This window comes from Mercenaria mercenaria, chromosome 2, assembly GCF_021730395.1.
Source record: "Mercenaria mercenaria strain notata chromosome 2, MADL_Memer_1, whole genome shotgun sequence".
Taxonomy (NCBI): domain Eukaryota; kingdom Metazoa; phylum Mollusca; class Bivalvia; order Venerida; family Veneridae; genus Mercenaria; species Mercenaria mercenaria.
Window position 1 is genome coordinate 29040002 of NC_069362.1, and position 24497 is coordinate 29064498.

Here is a 24497-nt window from a genome sequence, read left to right on the forward strand (position 1 = left end):
CTTCTTACAGATTTTATTAACTATCACAACAGCAGACCTGGGGGATCGTGGAGTTGATTCAGTTTTACTTAACAGAATTCCGCTTAACCCATTGCTGTTGGGGACGGGGTGAGGGGTGTTGAACATAACACTGCCTTTCGTCAACAGATTCACAGGTATTATTTTGCTTGGTCGCGTTGATCTTACTAATTATGCTATATTTTTCTTCTACATTGTTGCTATGCCGTCAAAAGAACTGGCCAGGTTTACTGGACTGATGATTTGTTTTTTTCGTTACAAATCAAATATCATGAGCTTTCCACAGGACACCCGGCTTCTATAGCATTGATGAAGAAACTTCGTGAAAAACTACATGTATTTTAGAAATTCTTATTTAGCATTCGTGATATGGATGTATTCAAATAATTTGGCAGCTACTAGTACTTCTTTGCAAAATCAAATATTCTAGGAATTAATCAATTAATCAGCTACATTTCTGCCAATTAATTAGCAGTTTCAAGTATAAGTAAACAATGGTTTTAGCAAATTGCAATTATTACCAAAAGTAGCGTATTTGTCCTTAGTGGGAGAAATTATTTTTCAACAATTTATAATATTTGTTAATGCACCTTTTCGTATATATATATTGCACAAGACAAACTATATAAATGTGACGGATGTATGTAAACAAACGTAATATATAAATGTGACGTATATAGATAAACAAACGTATATCGTATACATGTACATGATTATTGCCCTTTTTAATGGACGAAATATTTCATCAAGCAAACTCATTGGTCAGAATCGCTCGCCAATACATTTATTTAATACATTAAATGCAACATATATAACGCTATCACAGCCTGATGGGAGTTTGACGGGTATACATAAGGCAGTCTTAGTGAACTCTGAGCAGCTGAAATGAATTTCAAACACCAAAAACACATAATCTTTTATTCATTTTATTTACAACATTTTCAATAAAATATTCATTCAGACAAAACATAGTATTAACAATGAAATAATTTATACGGAATTACATAATATAATGATAAAATTAAATACAAAATTTGATTAAAATCATTTTACTGACCTTAAAATTTACAAATTAATACATATGTTCAACTGGGAATAACCGTAGAATTAATCTGTCAGGCCAGCGATCCAGTCCTTAATTTTAATACAAAACGGATGCATGAAGTAACAATGTGTCTGTTGTGTGAACAATATGGTTTTGCTTTTTCTTTTTATTTTATACAGCATTTATACCATATAATTCTTACGGAATTTTATAAACACAATTATTTTCGTTACATAAGTTACTGATAAACTGTTTGATTGTAATTGTATTTTGATTATTGACACTCCAGTCTGAACTATTCAGACGATTGTGTTCTAAGAACTACATTCTATATCATTCGGATTCCCTTTACTATTTTCGTACCATTTCTTTACCGTAAAGATAATTTATTTTGCAATATACCTTTACAATAGTGTATCAAAACGTAAGAGAAAAGAGTAATTACACTGTCAAGTACCGATATACAGTATTGGTGATCAGATTCCTGTCATATGAAATAGAAAAAGAACGTAGTGGTATTTTTCATGCTTTCTTGAAATATTTGAATCACGTAACATTATGATGCTCCTAATTCCAGTTAGAGAAAAATATATATTACTGAATAATTCATTATTTCTGTGCTTAGTTTGCTGAAGAAATACTAAATATTTGTGAAATCTTCATAGCGATTAAAGTTTTATAGTCGCACAAAAATATCCATAGCACTGACTTATTTCATTACGATTTTCTCCGGTGATCTGTTCTGAAATAAATGTGAAATAATATTTTTATATTAATATTTTCATATTTTTATGAATATATTCTTTTCTTTAAAACTTTTAAAAGTCATAACGAAGCTTGAAGCTTGTTGAACAGGTAAACAATAAATAGACTGGACAAGTTCAAACTATTGTACTATAAATGTATTTAACAAGGAACGTCTGAACACAGTTTTCAAATACAGCTGTGGCGAAGTTCTTTCATCGGTAAGAGTGTTAAAATGAAACAATATCGTTTTTGAAACTCCTTTCTCCGATATTTATTTGCTGGTTATACATTATTTGTGATTACAAATGCACTGATACTGTACGTGTATTGATACTGTACGTGTATATCAACAAGTAAGATATGAATAGATGGTATTTTACAACGACTTTCTTATCATGATCACTTCTAAAACCATCTTAGTGTGTTTTCAAGATTCGCCTCAGTCAACCTTTCATTAAACAATCTTTTACAAACTTTCGAGGTTTTCTTCTTGTTTCTAAGCTTTCCTGCAAGAATTCTCCGGTGAAATTGTTACGATATCCATATGCTCCATTGATACGGAGCTCTCCCGTAGGCTAGAAACAGTATATATGTGTATTTCGAATCCATCAGACACGTGATTACGACTGAGACGCCGCCATTAATACTTTCTTGGCACAAAAATAACTTAATCACATCTCCCGCCGTTCCCAATGATATACCTTTCTCCCCCGATAATTTAATTTACCACCTCATGTCGGAAGGTAGCAATCTGTGCTAGTTTTCGTCCGTACACTATTGTATGGAAATGAAAAATAATTTCCTTTATTTACAAATACATCGAATATATATGAAGTGTCTGGTTTCAAGCCAGTAACTGTTATTGCTAGAACAGATTTTTCCTTTTTGCGATACCTAAATTTTTTGCACGTAATTTTCTGTGCACCATTTTGGTGTCTATCAAACGCATCACACTGATTTAGTTTCTTTGAAATGGAAGTTGAATTATCAGGCGATGAAGATAACTCAGTTTTATATAAACAATACTTTTGTTTCTTTTCCGTTCCCATCCAGGCAACGGTTATACTATTACAGGTTGTAAGATAGTCAAATACTTTCACCGTTGTATCATCAGGCAACACAGGCATTTTCTTCGCCTTAATCTTTGAGGTCATTGAAATGTACACAGTTTGTCTCTTGGAGACAGACTTTGATAATGCTACAGAATACATTCCTGACTGCAAGTTTTTTAATGACAAAACTTGCGAAGATTTTATTCTAGATTTGTGGAAAGTGCCATTTTTAGACATAACCTCTACTAAAGTTGTCCCAACACAGGTACTAATTGCAAGATGGACATCTCTTGTCGACCGTTTTATTTTAAAGGAATAGGTATGTTTTTTCTTCTTACGAGAAAAGTTAGCACTTGTAATCTTTCCTTCTTTAAGTCTTGAAAACTTTCGTTTTCGTTTTTGTTTTGTTTTGATAAACACTCCATGGTATTGTCTGGATTTGCCGGATTGGTTATTTTTAACATAGACGTCCACAAAATACCCTTTTCGGCCTCGAATCTTATCGTAAGTAAATTTTCTATCACGACCGACACACTGAAAATATATTGAACCCTTTTTGGCTGGTTTGATTGGCTTTGCCGTCTGCCTAACAAGTTTTTTCCTAAACACATCAGTAGAAAATCCGAACCCGAAGTTAGGAGGTAACGTTGGCTTCGGATCTCCATGCAAATGAGACAACACAGAACAAAGTGTTTTGTAACTTCTTTTCCTATTCACAGCAACGCAATATTCAATATCTTTTCCAAAATGTCTTTCATCAGGGCTAGCATTCCAGACAACTGTGAAACTTTTGGCACTTTTTTCTATTTCTCTAACATGGCTGTCTTGCGGTAGTTCTGGGAACCTGTCAACGTCTGGCGAAGTGGTGGCAAATACTTTCACATAACTCTCAGTTTTGATTGATGTTATGTCTACCGTGTAGATCCCCTCATCGGGGGAGTCGATTCGTAAAGTTTCGGCGACCTCGCCTGATAATGTATACAGAGTATCTTTCGTATTGATGACAGGATGGAATCCTACCACGGAGCTCTCAACACGGTTGCCAAACTCTGAAATCATGAACAAACCAATTTTAAGTTCAAGAACCATTAAACAAGCTACTATTTTGTTGGAGGATACAATGATTTAAATATCAGACAAAGTACTAGTAGTTCTCGGCAATAGGTTTTGCAGACATGCCCTTGATATATTATTGTTGTTTTCGTTTCGGTCGTTTTTGTTTTTACTCCATTTGATAATCCTGTCTACATTTTGTTCTAGGACAATCTTAACAGTTGAAATGAGTAAGGAAATGCTGTGTTAGTGATACTCTTATACAAACGAAACGTCTACTGTAATACGGATATAACGGTGACTAAAAAACAACACCTAACGAGCAATTCGAACAGATCGAGTATATCTAGAGTCAGCACGAAAATGACAATTCATTATTTATTTGTATTAAAACCCGTTTCGGCCTCCGTGGCCGGGTGGTTAAGGCCGCTGGCTTTAAACCACTTGCCCCGCACCGATTTTGGTTCAAGCCTCACTTGGGGCGTAGAATTCTTCATATGAGGAAGTCTTTACGCTGGCTAACGGAAGGTCGGTGGTTCTACTTAGGTGTCCGCCCGTAATGACATAATGCCTGGTGGGGCACCTGGGGCCTTCCTCCACCATTGAAAGTTGTTAAGTCGCCATATGGCTTATAATTGTGTCGGTGTGACGTTAAACCCAACAAAAACAAAAACTAAACAAATGTGTCTCTTTGCCGTCACACAATGATTTTTTCGTTTGTCAAAGAGATAATGAAATAGATTCTATAAAACAAAATGAAGTTTTTGATAAAAGTCCTTGGTAAAGGCATCTCTTTATATCTTCATAAATGGTAAGAGTTCTGCATGTACTGAATAACAGAGTTAAAGAGAAGGAAATAAGATTTTTACACAGTTATATTAACAAACAATCTTTTCCGTTGTATCTTTTATTGAATACTATTACAAGCAGCCCATTATTCGTAAGTTTGATAACACTGGAAACCAATTAAACTACTATTGTTCTTAACTGATTTGGTTTTGTAATTTCATGGAATTTTATACCGCCGAACTATTTCCAGGCTTTTCCTCGTCACTGAAGACGATTTTTTTTTCAATCTAAATTTCTGAGACCTTATTACAAACTTTTAGGGTAAATTCAACGGCTTTTCATTAAAAGGTGCCCAAGTCTATCAGCTAACTAGATATTACTAGCAGCATGCTTTATAGTGTACTCTTAAAGTTAATGGATTCTTTATCTCGATGTGATTTTACGCACAATCTATCTTTATCCACCTCCTTTAATGGTGCAAAAACACATTTGTAGAAGCAAGTAATTGGATAAGAATTGCAATTCACAGATCGCGTTGATATGCCTCAAATTTTATGCGATTTTAAGTGATATCCTTCAAACGTATTATTTAAAAAGTTAATTCAAGAGCTATATTTTAGTAAACCTTACAGCGAAGTTAGCTAAATTCATCACAAAAGAAGGTTCTTTGTTTAAATGTAAAACAGACTTAAGCTTTATTTAAAATATCTTTTGCCTAACGCAAAAACTATGCATGCCCGATGTCACCCCACCGTTGCTATGGTACTCTATTTATTAAGTTAGACCATAAAGGATATTTCTTTTGGATTGTGCTCTTTCCTATTTTTTATAACTATTCTGTTAATATCTTTATATTTCCAGTAAGGCAAACTGTACAAATTTGCAAAAAACATTAATATCATCATCAGACAATTAGTTACACAAGACCCCGGAATGATGAAAATGCATTAATTCAACTTTTCAGAGACCAACTAAATTTTCCAATTTGTAAACTGTTTACAGTACAACCAAAAATTTGTTCGGAACCAACTACTCAGTTTAAGATCGCAAAACATTCAGATAAGACTTGGCAGATCCTCTCCAGTTATCTGTCTGCAACTGTTAAGCATTTCTGTTTTCTTAATGCATTTGTCTAGTAGTTTTGAATCAAATCTAAAAAAAAATCAGAAAAAAGTTTTGGCAGTATCTCTTCGATACGGTATCACCCTTTGTCGATAATCCCAAACTATAACAGGATCGGCCTTTTCAATGATTTATCAAAGAGTTGGCGTCGACCTTAACGTACCCTTTGGTCAACAAAACAACTGAATTACTGGCATGGGATGAGAAAGGAAGATTAAGGACATGTTTCAGGGTTTCTGAAAATTGCAGTTTCTGGCGTCGACCTTAACGTACCCTTTGGTCAACAAAACAACTGAATTACTGGCATGGGATGAGAAAGGAAGATTAAGGACATGTTTCAGGGTTTCTGAAAATTGCGGTTTCAGTCATGCCTAATACTGATAGTTAAAACTTTGATATTAGTGCCAAAGATAAACTGTAGTTGCCCTTTACCTAGGCTTAGTGTTGGTATTATTTCTGGCTTACTGAGACCATGGAGCCCATTCCAAGTTCTTTTGTAATAGAGATCCGCTTAAGCCAGTGCAGGAGGAGGGATGGGGCATGTTTTATTTACTTTTCATAATCTCTCATGACTATACTCAAACATTCTTGGCTGAGTTCTATGCTCCCGAATGATTTTGTAGTTTTCTGAATTAAGGAATTTCTAGATACTGCAAACGCTATGGTCTTTGTTTATTCGCTCTGTCTTCGAGTACTAGAAGTATTACAGATAACTTGCACTTTCAACATATTTAGCATTCGAAGTTATGGACTACAGATTTCCTAAGGTACTTTATAAAACAAAAACACTCCTTTCCAGAGAAATCTTAGAATACATGTAATTTGTTCGCAGTTGGTAACAGATGAATTATTCTCAATTGGGCAAGGTAATTGCACATACCGTTCTGGGTAAATATAGAAACAATTACGAACGTAAACAAAATGACAAAATAACAATAATTTACAACAGTAAACTTCATTTGATCCAACTTGCATTAATTTCCGCTCCCCCCCACCCCCTCCCGCACCCACCCCTATCTTATAGCTTTTAATCAAATTTTAAGTCATAGCAAAAACATAATATCAGGCATGAAGTCTAATGAAACGGATGTAGAAACACTACCACAAAATAAGTTATAGTTCTAGAGTTACATGTCAGTTGCCATTCTTATAATTATATTAATTTTCATGTCAAAAATATGTTTTCATAATAAAGATTCAAGCAAAATGGTTTGATTGAACTTAACTGTGTTTGAGAAGTAATGAAATATACAATAACCTAAACGCTCCTAATGTTACGAATATTTGACCAGATATGAGCCTCATGCTCACCGAACTACCTAGTTACTGTTTTACTGTTCGGCGTGAACACTTGGAACGATTCTCAACACAACTGATTAACGATGAAATGTTACGTGTTATTCAAAATGTTGTACAATCACAGATACTTCAGAGCATATGTAACAGATCACCTTAAATATCCATGGCTTAGACAGCGTCGCTAAGTACAAGGTCTGATGGTACAGATTAATCATGGTACCAAAAAAAAAACAGCAAAGTGGGTCATATCTTTCAGAGAGTTTCGAAATTGCTTATTTATTTATTTTGTTACATATAAAAGCCCTATTAACGTTTTTTAACATTTCCCAAAGAGCGTTTCTCAGAAAAGGAAGCTTTTATTGAATACGTGAAGAAACATACTTGTGAAATAAAATGGCATTTGCGCTCCCAAGAGATATGTGATGCTATTAATCAATGTTAAGACAAATGATTGATGTTAGTTATGAGTTGTACTTAAAGCGATTAATGTGTCTCGTCTAAAATATAATGTCTATCCTGCGTATTCATGTTACTCATTCGGGACTATTTGCATTACTAAACATGGATATATATTCGATATGACTCATGGAACGTTCCGTGAAATGTACACATAACCTATATTTCGGGACAATGTACGATTCTAGTATTGGATAATATGGACAGTGTCTGAAGAAATTTTCATCCAAGTCGGTATTCTACAGAATAAAAAACATTAACTAATATAAGCTAAGGTATTACCGTATTGCGTAGAATCTTTTCTTTGTTTGTACGTAACTTGCCAAATGATTGGTGACGCACAAGGTGACACTGTTATTTCCAGCCGGTCTATTTTCGATTCAAGAAGGAAGAAAAATCTGAAAATAAAGAAATAGGTTTAGTTGATGAACCGTATCGTCCGTTCTTACCCGGTTTCTCTTGCTTTCTTTTGTCACTGGCTGCTGTCGAATGTGTTCATCGTAATGCGTCGTTGATATCAATTTACGTATTTGTTATCGTCAAAACGTTATAAAACGGCACTTTAAAATTGACATCAGGCTGTTCTCTGTATCCAATATTTATGAACAATCTGTACTAGTTTAGCATAAAGTCAAACGTGTGCTCTCGTGTTACCCCCCTCTGCAAAGGCATTGAATACATGCGTACGTGTCCTTTAATAATTATTTACCAGATCTTTCTTGTGTTTAAATTTTGTTTCTACTTCCTGTGTTAGGAGTGCAACTGGCTGAGATTGCTTATATTTGTAATGTCCTATACCTTGTGAACATGGTGGGGATAAAGAGGGGAGTTTGTGGACAGTTAACCGGTTAAAACGCTTCATTGGTGTTCTTGTCTCTTACCACTCTAATGAGGAACACCTTCGTGTCCTTTATTTGTTCATCTTTTAGCTCCTTTTTTATATTCTATACATCTATGTTGAATTGTGTACACGACATGCAATGGTATGTGGGCTGTATTCTCGGAACATGGCTTTTCCTGTTGGATACTTTGCCCTTTTATGCTTCATGTATGGAAATTCATAACGACAATATTACACACACTCGTAGTGCATTTGTGTCATATGAGAAAAATATAATATTAGGACCTTTTATAAAGAAAAACTTGATAATTTTATCAAAAGCTATTTTATTGCAAATGAATATAAAACGTTACTGTGCTTTTAACAAGTGTGAATTCATAGCTTAAAATGTTGGAATTAGAAACGTTCTTACAATATATAAGAATGAAGAAAATTTTGCTTATTTGCTAAAATATGGTTTGACATCTGTAGGATAAGATTACTTAAGAAAATGTATGCACCATGCTAACCGCACTATTTCATACCTTCGTATTGTTTTACGAGGAGACGTGCAAGACAGTAAACGACCGATAGAAAAACATACAATAAAGAAATTAAACAGAAGCTAATGAAAACACATATCAGTTTGAGGGGATTCGATCTTGCATAATAAATACTTGATTATGCGATGATTAGTGTTGATTATGTGCATAAATTTAAAGTCAAAATGCACTTGTCCAATGAGCCTTAAAACGTGTAGGCGTGACATTTAAAAGGTCACTGTATGGTGATGATGCGATTTTGAAGTTACGAGACGTTGCCTGGCGAGAGGATATGCATCGTCATGCTAAAGATATAACACTCGTGGGTATTCACAGTACTCGTATTCAAAATCTATTTACGATCACTGCATCATCTAGGTGAATATATTCTCTTTGGTAGTTCGATATTGCTGCCATTATGTCAACTAAGTAACCAATTCGCAGTGACCTGCGTTTATTTTGCAACACGCCCAGTTCCTTACCAGGACACTTACCAGGATTCATACAAGGAAAGAGCGAACGAACACTGACCAGCCCCGGTCCATACCAGGACAGAGAGAACACTGACCAGCCCTGGTTCATACCAGCTCTGGCTCATAACAGGACAGAGCGAACAAACTCTGGCCTACTATAGTTCATGCTAGTACACTGACCAATCACTTAACCCACAACATTTATTTCTTATTTTGAAATATCAGCGAAGACAATGTCAAAAATACGGCTCGTATTTTACAAGTAAATACGAACAGGCAGAAATAAAGGCAGACAAAATCCGTATTGCACCTTTTGTATTGTTTGTTTAACATCGGTAAACTGTTGAAACACGATAACAAAACGATAAACAAAACTGTTAAGGTATATTATAAAAAGGGTCATTATAACAAAAGCTAGATCTGGGATTTTGTATTCGGCTCTCATGGATTTTGCAACGTCAATATTTTATATCTTTAAGATGTAAAATTTGTTGATTTTGTAAGTTTCAGAAATTACGAATCGTGTGCAATTTCAATACCACATTTCACTGTTCTGCAAGTTTTAAAGTATTTGAACGTAAAAGCAACATAATTATGCAGTTTTCAGTACTTTAATTTCGCCTCTATAAGTTTCATTCATAAATTTATACTCCGTTTTATTTCGTTTTAACAAAGTTCTTTTATGTAAAGCTGTAAATGTCACCTAAAACGGATCTTCGTTATGTATGTCAAAATATTCATTAATAAATGAGACACAGTATGAATATTCGTATTTTGTCTTTTATTAATTTGACGTTTCATTATACCCATTCTTGTTAGATAATAATTATAATGAAATATGTTGTGATTTTAAGGGTTCTTCAACATAACATTTGTGTCATAAATAAGTACATTATATTATTTTGTGTTGTATGCACGCGTAAATATGTCTTTCTAAACAATGCGATCAGTAACACCGATAGATACTCCCCGAAATTACAGTAGTATAAGGGACATTTTAGTCACGGAGAAATGTGGTCAGCATGAGTTGTAGTTCTTAAACACTGCACTACCTCTCACTGATCTCAATATGTAAAGTATGAAGTCAATAGCTTTCATAGTATTCGAGTTATGCCCCGGACAGGGTTTTCAAAAAAGGAAATAATTCAAAAATGGAACCACCTGGAGTTGTGGTTCCGTATCACTGCACTCGCTGATTTCTATCAATATGTAAAGTATGAAGTCAATACCTTACATAGTATTTAAGATATGCCCCGAACAAGGCTTTCAAAAAAGGCAAATAATTCAAAAACGGGACTACCTAGAGTTATGATTCCTTGTCACTGCAGTTCCTCTCAATAAGGTCTACCATTGTATAAAGTTACAACTTGGTATCTTCAATACTGTTATCCTCTGGACAAGAAGTGTTAATAAAGAAGATAATTTAAAAATGGGATCACATTGAGTTATAGTTCCTTGTCATTGCATTCCCTCTCATTGACGTCTACGAATATAAGTGTGAAGTCAATTCCTTACATAGTATTCACGTTATGCCCCGAACAAAGTTTTCAGAAAAAGGGAGATAATTCAGAAATGGGACTACATAGAGTTATGGTTTCTTGTCACTGCACTCCATCTCATTGACTTCTATCAATACGTAAAGTACCAAGTCAAAACCTTATATGTTATTCGCGTTTTGCCCCGACAAGTTTTTCAAACAAGAGGGCCAAGATGGCCCTAGGTCGCTCACCTGAGAAACACACCATAACACAACATAACAGTGTATACATGTTTGACCTAGTGATTTCATGGGAAAAAAATATTCTGACCAATTATCATTAAAATTAGAGCAAAAATCTAGAGTATAAGTAAGTATTTTCTTTGATTTGACCTAGTGACCTAGTTTTTGATCCCATATGACCCATATTCGAACCTGACCTAGACTTCATCAAGGCTATCATTCTGATGAGATTTCATGAAGATCAATTGAAAAATACAGCCTCTATCACATACACAAGGTTTTTGTTTGATTTGACCTAGTGACCTCATTTTTGACCCTAGACTATCCATATTCGAACTTGACCTAGATTTCATCAAGGCAACCATTCTGACCAGATTTTATGAAAATCCAGTGTAAAATGCAGCCCCTATTGTATACACAAGGTTTTTCCTTGATTTGACCTAGTGACCTAGTTTTTAAACCCAAATGACCTATATTCGAATATGACTTAGATCTTATCAAGGCTATCATTCTGACAATATTTCATGAAGATCAGCTGAAAAAAATTAGCCTCTATTGCATATACAAGGTTTTTCTTTGATTTAAACTAGTGACCTACTTTTTGACCCAGATGACCCATATTCGAACTCGACCTAGATTGCATCAAGGCAATCATTCTGACCAAATTTCATGAAGGTCAGTTGAAAAATACAGCCTCTATTGCATACAGAAGGGTTTTCTTTGATTTGACCTAATGACCTAGTTTTTAACCCCAGATGACCCATATTCTAACATGACCTAGATTTTATCAAGGTAATCATTCTGACTAAATCTTATATATATCCAGTGTAAATTGCAGCCCTTATTGCGTACACAAGTTTTTTTTAATTTGACCGGGTGACCTAGTTTTTGACTCTAGATAACCCATATTCAAAGTCGCCTAGATTTCGTCCAGACAAACGTTCTGATCGAATTTCATGAAGATCCGATGTAAAATGCAGCCCCTATTGCATACACATGTTTTTTCTTTGATTTGATCTAGTGACCTAATTTTTGACCCCAGATGACCCATTTTCAAACTCGACCTAGATTTTATCAAGGTTATCATTCTGACTTAATTTCATGAATATCAATTGAAAAATACAGCCTCTATCGCATACACAAGATTTTTCTTTGATTTGACCTAGTTTATGACCCCAGATGACACATTTTCGAACTCGACCTAGATTTCATCAAGGTAATCACTCTGATTAAAATTCATGAACCTCATTTAAAAAAAAAACAGCCTCTATCGCATACACAAGGTTTTTCTTTGATTTGACCGGGTGACCTACTTTTTGACCCCAGATAATCTATTTTCAAACTCGGCCTAGATTTCATCAAGATTATGATTCTGACCAAAATTCATGAAGATCATTGAAAAATACAGTCTCTATCGCATACACAAGGTTTTTCTTTGATTTGACCTAGTGACCTAGTTTTTGACCCCAGATAACCCATTTTCATATTCGGCCTAGATTTTATCATGGTTATCATTCTGTCCAAATTTCATGAAGATCAGTCGAAAAATAAGCCTTTATCGCATACACAAGCTAAATGTTGACAGACGACAGACGACGGACGACGGACATCGAGTGATCAGAAAAAGTCACCTAACCATTGCTCAGGTGAGCTAAAAAGGGAGATAATTAAGAAATGGAACCACCTAGAGTTTTGGTTTCTTGTCACTGCACTCCCTCTCACTTACCTCTATCAATGTAAAGCATGAAGTCAATATCTTACATAGTATTCAAGTTATGTCCCGGACAAGGTTTGTTTTAAAAAGGAGATAATTAAAAAAATTGGACCACCTAGAGTTATGGTTCCTTATCACTGCAGTCCTTCTCATTGACCTATATTAATACGTAAAGTATCAAGTCAATATCTCACATAGTATTGCCCCGGACAAGGTTTTCAAAAAAGGGAGATAATTCAAAACGGGACCACCTAGAGTTACGGTTCCTTGTCACAATGAGGTCTGTCAGCGTGTAAACGTACAACTTAGTACCTTCAACTCTTTTTTTTTAAGTCATGTATATCTTCCGGACAAGAAGTGTGACGGACGGGCAGATACGGAGGGACAGACGGACAAGGTGTCGACTATATGCCTCCCGCTACCTTCGGGGAGCATAAAAATTAGTAAAGCTAGAATTCTAAACCTTATAATCAAGAAACTGTAAAATGTCTTAAAACTGTAGATATTGTCCAGTGAATAAATCATGATATTTTCACAGACACTGATTATATTCCTACTGCAATTGCAAATATATCAAACCAATATAAAATAGTTTCATGAAAAGTCCTGCGGTAAATTTTGGATATATGTTGTTAACACTTGCATAAGATGTTCAAAATATTGCACACAACACAATGCATATGAAAATTAAACTTTACTTCATGTAAAATGCCATAACGGAACTGAAAAAACCTACTAAGATACATTTTGTCTCTATTAATTCACAAACATAAAGACCGTGCCATTAAGATTCCCAGATTATGACTTTCAAATTCGCAAGTTTGAAATATTTAAGAATTATTGGAGACATGCCTAAATCCCTAAAGCCCAAACTAATGACACACTGTTGAAAACATATTTATAGAAATGTCAGTGAATAGAAATGAACAAAATTATGGAAACGAAGTGTGATAGTATCTTGTATGGCATTTACATAATGCTGTCTTCATAAATATAATCTCTTGAGAAATCAATTTGACAAGCTGGATGAATGTTTCATTTAAGAGCATACAAATTGTATGGTCAACTGGACAAAAGCATGATTCGTATTGTTGACCAGTTGAGACGAAACTAGGTCATCTGAATGATCGAGGTCAAGATAGTAGAAAATAAGAGCAATGAGCATTTCTTCCAATCAGTAACTTTCAAAGTTTAGATATTTCAAAATTTCGTCTCAATACTTGTATTAAAGTGTCCAACAACATTAAAATGAAACAAAGCAATGATGTGTAAAAAGTTACTCACAATATTTGTTTCCAGCGTATTTGTATGTAAAAATGCAAATCCATGATCAGAAATTATTTGCCCTAAAGATTTAAAATAAAACTCCGCATTTCAGCTGCAAAAAAGTTCGACACTCCTTCAATTTACTACTTTATGTTAGAAATTGTTTGTAATCCACGCGTAAACATTTTATTTATATGACATTTTGTTTGATATAGAAACAAAATCTGTAAGAATTATAATATTGTAATTCATAAAATTAAAAAAAAACCACATACACACAAAAGCAAACAGTCATTTTGTTTTCAGATCTAATTAAATTGTATTGTTGTATCGACAGAAATATTTATGACACATTCTACTAACTATAGGATATAGTTGGTGAACATCACAACATATCAAGAATACAAATTTCTTATTTAGATTTATGCTGATCAAAAATAACAGCTTCCACCATTTTCTTATCAAAAACATGCAATTGTGACAAGTGTTCTTGATATTACCAACTAAAAAAGATATATAAACCTGAAAATCAGAACAGGTCATTTTCTCTGACAAGTACTATTAACTTAAGCGAAAGTCAAGCGATATAACGTCTGCTTCCGAATATTAATGAAAAACACACACACGATAATATACTGTAAATAAATTAAATCTTTTCTCTCAGTTGATTTTAAATGTTATGTACTAAAACTTAAATTTACCACTCTACCGAATGAATTACTTGTTACAATAAACATTCCTCAAGACACTGAAAATAATTTGTATAACATTCTAAAATATAAACTCTTGTAAAGTTCAGCACTGCAGCGAATCAAGAATGAATATATTATTTCCTAGATTTTTTTCTCCTATCAAGACTCTTTTGAGCATGTCACTTTAGAACTTTCAACTGCTTTTTCGTCTTGGACCCGGTGTTGTTATATTTTCTGGTCCTTTAGGATCATGGAGAACATTCATATTTACTGTAATAGAATTCCGCTTAACCCGGTGCTAGGGGGCGTGAGAGGTGTTGCACATTTCATTACCTCTCATGAACAGACTCAATCAAACCAAGTCTGCTATTATGTTTCTTGGTTGCATTCTGTGCTTCTAAAGGATCTTTTCAGAAATTGTCTTGGTTACGAGTGTATGCATGCCGGTCCTTGCTGAGAGTTTTGCATTTATTTAAAACAAAGACGCCTATCGTTAAATTGACCTATCAGAAACAAGAACCGTTATCACACTTTTTCAGGTTTAGGGACGAATATGCGCTTTCTCAAATGGACTATGGGGAAAAAATGTTACAACGTCCTATATAGCTGCTTATACTCTTTCAGCGTGAATACCCAATAAGTTCATATATGTGACAGACGGGGACAAAATACTTGCATACTTTGCTTGCAATAACAACATAAATTGATACAAGGCACACCACAGATAGTTTTTTTATGCAATGAATATAAAAGTGTCGTCTCAGCATGACATCTCAGTTTCAGGACTGACTAAAGGTTGATTATGGATGCATAAATAATGAACATAAACACACTGTTTACAGAAACTGTTAAATGTCAGTGGACCGTTAATGCACATACACTATAACGCATTAAAGGCTGCGAAATATCTTGTCAGGTTACCACCACATCATTTGATATTCTATTCTCGTTTTTTTTTCCTTTTTGCTATTTGCCAATTGTAATATAATTTTCATTTCATTTAAGCCCGTACACGGCTCCTTTGAATAGCGAAAAAATACCACCACATTTAAATGGATTTTAACTATATTCGATGCATCGAAAAATGCAAAGCGCAGATTTTGTCAAAAAGGGTCAGTGGCGCAGTGGTTAGCAGATCTGACTACAACGCCAGATCCTGGTCAAATTCCCAGTCGTGGCTGATATCCCGATTATTGTTCAGTGCAGGGTGATTTACTTAAATTGCTGTTGTTTCCAACAGTATTGGCCTAGACTTTGTGCTGGTGTGGAAAATTTGACACCTGCCATGGGATAGGCTGGAAGTAAGTTGCGTGCAAAAAGTTGTTAAGTGCATTGATATTAAGAAGCAGATAATCACTTATTGAACTGAGTTGTTAAGTGCATATTGATATTAAGAAGCAGATAATCACTTTTTGCACTGAGTTGTTAAGTGCATATTGATATTAAAAAGCAGATAATCACTTTTTGCACTGAGTTCTTAAGTTCATATTGATATTAAGAAGCAGATAATCACTTTTTGCACTGAGTTGTTAAGTGCATTGATATAAAGAAGCAGATAATCACTTTATGCACTGAGTTGTTAAGTGCACTGATATAAAAAAAGCAGATAATCACTTTTTGCACTGAGTTGTTAAGTGCACTGATATTAAGAAGCAGATAATCACTTTTTGCACTGAGTTGTTAAGTGCACTGATATTAAGAAGCAGATAATCACTTTTTGCACTGAGTTGTTAAGTGCACTGATATTAAGAAGCAGATAATCACTTTTTGCACTGAGCTGTTAAGTGCATTGATATAAAGAAGCAGATAATCACATTTTGCACTGAGTTGTTAAGTGCATTGACACTAAAAAGCAGATAATCACTTTTTGCACTGAGTTCTTAAGTGCATATTGATATGAAGAAGCAGATAATCACTTCTTGCACTGAGTTGGTAAGTGCATTGATACAAAGAAGCAGATAATCACATTTTGCACTGAGTTGTTAAGTGCATTGACACTAAAAAGCAGATAATCACTTTTTGCACTGAGTTCTTAAGTGCATATTGATATGAAGAAGCAGATAATCACTTTTTGCACTGAGTTGTTAAGTGCATTGATATTAAGAAGCAGATAATCACTTTTTGCACTGAGTTGTTAAGTGCATTGATATAAAGAAGCAGATAATCACTTTTTGCACTGAGTTGTTAAGTGCACTGATATTAAAAAGCAGATAATCACTTTTTGCACTGAGTTCTTAAGTGCATATTGATATAAAGAAGCAGATAATCACTTTTTGCACTGAGTTTTTAAGTGCACTGATATTAAGAAGCAGATAATCGCTTTTTGCACTGAACAGTGCATTGATATAAAGAAGAAGATAATCAATTTTTGCACTGAGTTGTTAAGTGCATTGATATAAAGAAGCAGATAATCACTTTTTGCACTGAGTTGTTAAGTGCATTGATATTAAGAAGCAGATAATCGCTTTTTGCACTGAACAGTGCATTGATATAAAGAAGAAGATAATCACTTTTTGCACTGAGTTATTAAGTGCATTGATATTAAGAAGCAGATAATCACTTTTTGCTCTGAGTTGTTAAGTGCATTGATATAAAGAAGCAGATAATCACTTTTTGCACTGACATGAACATTTAGTTCCTAGTTATGTTTTATTTCTGATAATATGTAATTTCTGTTTTAAAGACAGTGAATTCCTTTTGAATCAGCTGTTCAATAAAAAAAAACAATTTATCAATCTCTGTATATTAAACGGAAAAGCCTCATGCTATTCACATAACAATATTCATCAAAATATTATATTCGAAAGAACACAATTTTATACTTAATTTGAGTCGGTTGTATCTAAATACACATTTTGATACACATTGAAAACAGCGATAGCTCCTGGTCATTTCGCATTGTCATTATTTGTAAAGAAAATATTTAAGATAATCCATTTTTGGTAAAATCAACAAATAATATATTGGGTTACATATTTTCCTTATTTGTACAACATAGTACGGCGTTGAGGACAGTACCATATTAAAACGTCTTCTTATGAATGAACCATTTCAAACATAATATCATAATAACTTTAAACATGTTATAGGGATTATAGTGCAGTTACCATCTCCTCGTAAATGGAATCAAAATTCTTACAGTGTAACGTAAATAAATCATACCATCAACTTTTGGCAGTTTCTAATGAATATGCATTTCTTTATAACTGGATATTAATTGATTGGACTGGAAATTATTTATGTCTACAACACACGTGCTACTTCTAACGTTGGTGTAGCAACATGGCTAATACCAAAGGTTTCATACCCCATACAAAACTATTTGAATGTGGGTTAAAATACACACATGCAACAACCAAATATCCTCTAAAGAAAGAGTCAGCTATAAACATATACTAGTCCATGGACAAACAACAAATCTCTAAACGGCACAAATACAGAAGTACATTCAGATAAAAACTTTAATATCATTGCAGATACGGAGCACACAAATGCGTACATACACAAGTTCTTACGTCCCACCCAAACAGTATACCCTCACAGGCCCTCTTACATATAGTAGCACTGCATTACATACAGAGTAAGTAATACTAACACTTACAACAAAATAACTACAATACAGTTACGTTTACGTGAACATTACACACATATCTTTTAGCATATTACAGACCACCTGTAAGAAAGGTAGCAAAGAATGAACAATTTAGCATTAATATGGTTTTATCAGCCTAGATTACATGTAATGACCCTAGGTTAAGAGTATCAGAGGATAAATATTTGGAGCGTGCAGGGTCATGGCCCGTTTATAATTTGAAGCTGATAGGAACCGTGTCTGGATTATCGAGGAAGGTATGATCAAGATAAATGATACGGGATTATCGTAGTGTTTTATGAGCAGGTTTTCTTTACTAGTTTGCTTGGTGTATTCATATCCACTGTAAGAAAATATAACTGAATTTGATCCGGCAATGAAATACATTTCTATCTCGTAAAGCCACAGAAATACATGTTTTATATATCTAACTTATATCTAAATGGAGTGATATCCCCATTAAATGATCTTAGAACAGTGAAATATGGTAATAATATTAAGATAAAATATTCATAAATATGATAAATCGTCCGTGTGGACTTTGTTCTATTTGCGTTATTTTCATGGATTTGATTGGCTGAATCAATCAATCAAACTGAGTGCTTTTATTTTTCTTGGTTGCATCTTGTGCTTCCAAAGGATCTTTTTATAGATTTTATTACTGTTTTCTTCTTGTTTTGACCAAATGTTAACGCCATTGATTCCTCTATTTAAGAATAGAATAGGACAGAAAGGGACATTGACATGTTACCATCTGCTCTCAAAAACAGATTTTCTACTAGTAATGCTTATAGCCAATTTCCTCTTGAAGAAAAGGGCTTCTCAGACATAAAACAAATCAGTAAGGTATAAATATAATGCTGAATAAATTCACCCCTCTACTTATAAAATGAGTAATATTATGAAGAGGTGTTTATTGGGTAATGAAAGTGCAAGTAATGGAAATCTCAGACTATTCGATGGGATTATGTCATTTTCAAAATCGATAAAGAAGGTATTACACTGATTGTAGAGGATTTGAAAACACGGATTTGGCATGCCTCCACAAGGTATTAGCGCTGTAGACATTTTGCGCAATATAATATCCCCTGGAAGGGCAATCAAACTTTGATCCTGTATGATTTCTCATACCAAATGCATAATTACCAGCTAACTGTCCGGTGAAAGATCAGAATTAATCGTTGGTGTAACACGAAATTGCTGGCCGAAAGTCATAAAATATCTCGAGATGAAAGTGTTACCACTATGATCAGATTTATCACTGTCTAGAATACTGAATAAAACTTTTTTTGCAAGTAATCACAAATAGTGTCTGCATAAATGTAACATAATTAACTGTGTGGGTAATTTCTAGAAGAGATGGAAAGGAGTGTAATCTACACATGTTCGTTTGAAACTGACATAAAATACCAAAAAACTGCTATTTAACTGAAACATCTGATTTGTGTCTTTCCTATTATTTCAAGCTATAATTCTGACTTTTCGAAACAACTTTTAACATCCATAAATACTGGTTTTACCTTCCGGTGACAATGCGTGAATGTTTTTCTCCACTATGGGAAATTTACAAAAATGTATTTGAGAATGTAGAAATATATGAACAGGATTACATTCTCCAAGCAAATTCCTGAAATAACACTTTGACTACTACTGCTACGGGCAAAACTACCAATGAAGATCGTGACATCTTTATATATCTAAAAAAACTATTGTATGGTTGGGTGGGATACATTAAGCTGCCAAAGATTTTGATCTTTGTGTTGTGTTTTAACTATTCGGGTGTTAAATCATCGCAACTTGTGATTCCGGTGCGTCCCTAGCCTAAAAGCGAACTTAATCCGCAGTCAGTATTAGCCAAAGGTATGATTTTTGAACACAAAGTAGGTAACTGTTCGATCCATTACAAATGTAAAACAAATACCACGCATACAAGATCAATGAATTTAGTAAAAAAGCAAGATTATTATTTATCCAAGGAAATGCATTTTGAATATACATCTAAATAGTTTATGTATCTGTATCATCAATCCTTGTCTATATTGGAGAATGGCATTACATCGATTTGTGCATCACGGAGCACTTTCACATCTATCTACAGACATAGCAATGGAGTAAAGGGGCATTCAGTGTGCACAGGGTATCTGTGTAAAGAATGTTAAGAGACAAACAAATCAAAGCTATCACATTTTCTCATAAGTTACTCATTGTGTCAGTAGGTCGCCAGAATCGTCAAAGAAACACTAACTAACAAATTGCTGTTTCAAGAACCACTTAATTATTGTTAGTATCTACAACATCGAAAGTCACAAGTACTGAACATTAATCCGAAGTTGCAATAGCGTGTTTGGCTTTGTAGAAATTATAGTTCAAAGAAAATAACTTCTTGTAGTTAGGCGTGCAATGCTGGCATTCTTTGCAAAATGTCTTTTGTCGGCCAAGACAGCGGTACAAAGGTTGGTGGTACTGCACTTTTCTTACCTCCGACTATTAAACGGTAACTGTCATTGAAATAATTCTAAATGTCTTAATATACTATTTTACCGAAATACATATCGGCTATTCACAGGATTATAAGTTTGAGAATGAAAACATTTTTGCTATTTACAGTCTAATCATATAGACCAGACAGCGCTCACGTCCTTGAATACAAAAATGTTTTATTACAATCGACCGCGTTTACAGGTTACATTAGTTAGCAATTCATTACCCAATGATCTTTATGTTGGTACTAGGTAAATTCCTTGTAACATCTTAAAAGTCTAGCACTTTTTACTATCATTTACATAAGATTTAGCTCGGCGCCAAAAACATAAATTAAGAAAACAACAATATTAGTGTAATCATCAGTAGGCAGGTAGCGTATCTATTATCTATTAGTGTGTGGAAGCAATTACGGCAAGTAGAGCGCACTTATCCCCTGGAGTGGAGAGAATAGCTTTCTCAAAGTCTGGATTAACACACGAACAACGCGATGCTAACAGGTTGTAAAGAAATGGTAGAGAAAAAACAAATCCTCGTAAAGATCTGATTGTTTTCAAAAGCTTCTAGGTGCATATCTCTTCGAGTGGTTTAATTCATGTTTGATGTAGAGGACATCATTCAAAGATTTTCCAAAGTTAGATATAGATTAACAGGGTTTGCAAAAAAACATAAAGAGATATTTAGAAATTGCGTTTTATATGATCAAGTCTGATTTCTGAATAGAGAAATGAAAATGTCTTTTCTTCAAGAAACGACACCTATAATGTATTCAACCTTCCCAAGCAAAAAAAAATACAGACACTAAAAAGCAAATTAATATACGCTTGACCTTCTTCCTGAGTTTGAGACCTGCAGTCTGTCTCAGGTAAAGGGGTAAAGCTCACAAATACATTCTGATCGAAGTGGGATGTCCTTAACTATGAGAAAAAAAAGTTACATATGTAACAATTATCTTCTTGTCTTCTTTGACGAATTACATAAAAAATTTATTTGATAAGCTAACTAATTCGTGGTAATCGAAAATTATATCATTTATCAAAAATCAGCTGAAACTACTGGTTTTTACCTATTGCAAAATGTTACAGAATACACGATATGTTCCCTACCGCACATGGTAACTGTAAACAACGTATGTAAACAACGTATGTCTAACACCTTTTTCCCTTTGTCTGTTTGATAATGCGCTGCATAAGTGTAAATAAAAGGAATAAAGAGACATGTACAAGCAACATGTCAATAGGATACTTGTTTTAGTAACTATAATGAAAGAGTTATACTCCTTTCAATAACAAACCACCTAACGTATTTGTTTTGAGTACTTCCAGATTGCCAGCAATAGACTAAATATTTGGTCTCTAACACGCAACTACATTATACAACTATCCAAAAGCTAGATGTATGAAACAATAAAAGAAATCAGACGCTATTGTTTATGCTACGTTTATGTGGGATTACAGCCTGTTTCAATTAAAGATGAAAACTTCTAAAGCCAACTATTGAGTGTCCTGTATACATTATTATAGATCACTTGTAAGTGCCCCCTTTGACAATTGCCTTTTACTTTTATTTATTAATGCGTAGAAATCTAGGCCATATCTACGTTTTATTCAAGTTTCCCGATCCGTCACCGACAGCCATAGTTTGGTCCACATACGGAAACAAAAGCAGGAATGAAACTGTAGTAGCAAACAACACCTTTTTCGAGAGGGCTATTTCTCATGAAAGAAATTTGCTTATTTGGTCCACTAATGTCTAGTAATTTGTAATGTTAACGACATAGTGTTTATAACATTTGTTTATAAAAGAGATGACAATTTTAAGAGAGATATCACAATGTCTGATACATGTTCAGTCTTTACTATCTCTGGGATATTTGAAACATTTTTTTTTTCAAAGCAGCTAGATAAAAGGTCACACTTTGTTATTGTTATTTCCGCAATTTTGATTTATCATTGTATACTGTTTATATCAGACAAGAGTACATGACCTAGAGTTTATATTAATGGCTGCAAATCTACCCGATACAGGGTAAAGGCGCGTATGTAATTTGTTAATAAATTACCAGAGGGACGTACACATTTCTGTTTTATAATCTAATAATTTTAAAAATCATATTTCATACTATTTACAAACTGGTAGTGTTTAAAAAGATATTTCAATTTTAATTTCTTTTTATGAACTGACTTTAGTTTTGTACAAAAACTTAATTTCTACGATATTATTTTTTATTTCAAAATCAGCTGATAAACTGAAAAGATTATAACATTTGATTTATTTGGAATATTATAAGAATTTGAATCACTGGTAAAAAGTGCGGATGAAAATACAATGTTTAAGCGGTAAAGAGTCTATGCAGAGTGAGTTAAAGCAAAAAAGACAGTTATCCGAGAGCTGGATATATCCATCCGCACCAACAACCTGTGATGGATCCTATGTCTCGCATACTGAAGTTTTCAAATAAAAGACGTAATGAAATAAAAATGAATGCTTTTCATATAAGCACTACTTTATTATAGGTCTTCTGGCGTATGAATTTACGCATTCATTTACTCACAGTACGACAGTCATCTTACAGCCTGGATAAAAGACGAGTTTTCCAGCAACAAAACACAGGAAAATTCTGTCTGGCATGCAAGAAACTACACGCTTCACATTATTTACTTTGTTTAGACAATACATTCATAAGTAGCATATTAAATAGTATTTAGCATTTCTTGTAATCTTTATACACAAAATAACGCGGTGTCTTGCTTACTAAGTCTACTTTCTGATGATATACTTGGGTAAACACTATTCTGATATACTTGGGTAAGCACTATTCTGATATACTTGGGTAAGCACTGTTCTGATATACTTGGGTAAGCACTGTTCTGATATACTTGGGTAAACACTATTCTGATATACTTGGGTAAGCACTATTCTGATATACTTGGGTAAACACTGTTCTGATATACTTGGGTAAGCACTATTCTGATATACTTGGGTAAGCACTGTTCTGATATACTTGGGTAAGCACTATTCTGATATACTTGGGTAAACACTATTCTGATACACTTGGGTAAACACTATTCTGATATACTTGGGTAAGCACTATTCTGATATACTTGGGTAAGCATTGTTCTTAAATGCGCAACAGAATGAAAGAATGAAACTAATATTTTTATGAGTTTATGCCATGAAAAACATTATTTTTTGCAATTTAAATAATTGTAAGATTACAATTCATGAAGTTAATTTTTCATCTCTGTAAGTTTTTCATACTCATTATTCATACTTTTGATGGTTCATTATAATATTGTGTAGTCATCAACAAAGATAAAGTATATTTAATGAATCATTTTCAGTTCCCTTTCAAAGACTACAATTAACAAGAGCTACTTCAATTAAATCATTTCTCTCTCTATTTGATACGTGTAAGAATAACATGAGTCATTTCTTCACGCTGCTATATACATCTTTAGCCACTCAGTCAAAATCCATGCCCTTATTCAGCTTGCTTATTACATGCTTTGGTATTTGTATGTTCTCCTCTCACATCTACATCTACTAGAAGCTTAAAACAATAGTCTTAACGCATTAAGCTTAACGAGAAGTCATTTTTCTTCAAATGTATTTT

General features: G+C 33.9%; 1 protein-coding gene across 4 annotated transcripts in view; it reads right to left on the bottom strand.

Moving 5' to 3' along the window:
- Window positions 1-928: 928 nt before the first annotated feature.
- LOC123563604 (protein NDNF-like) overlaps window positions 929-24497 on the bottom strand; it is a 63947-nt gene continuing 40378 nt past the window's right edge. For all 4 annotated transcript variants that reach the window (XM_045356485.2, XM_045356483.2, XM_045356482.2 and 1 more), the window contains exons 3-4: window positions 7864-7979; window positions 929-3911 (exon numbers count right to left, since the gene is read on the bottom strand). In XM_045356485.2, the coding sequence (XP_045212420.1) occupies window positions 2542-3911; window positions 7864-7979 (1486 nt within the window). In that variant the 3' untranslated portion in view covers window positions 929-2541. The remainder of the gene's footprint in view (window positions 3912-7863; window positions 7980-24497) is intronic.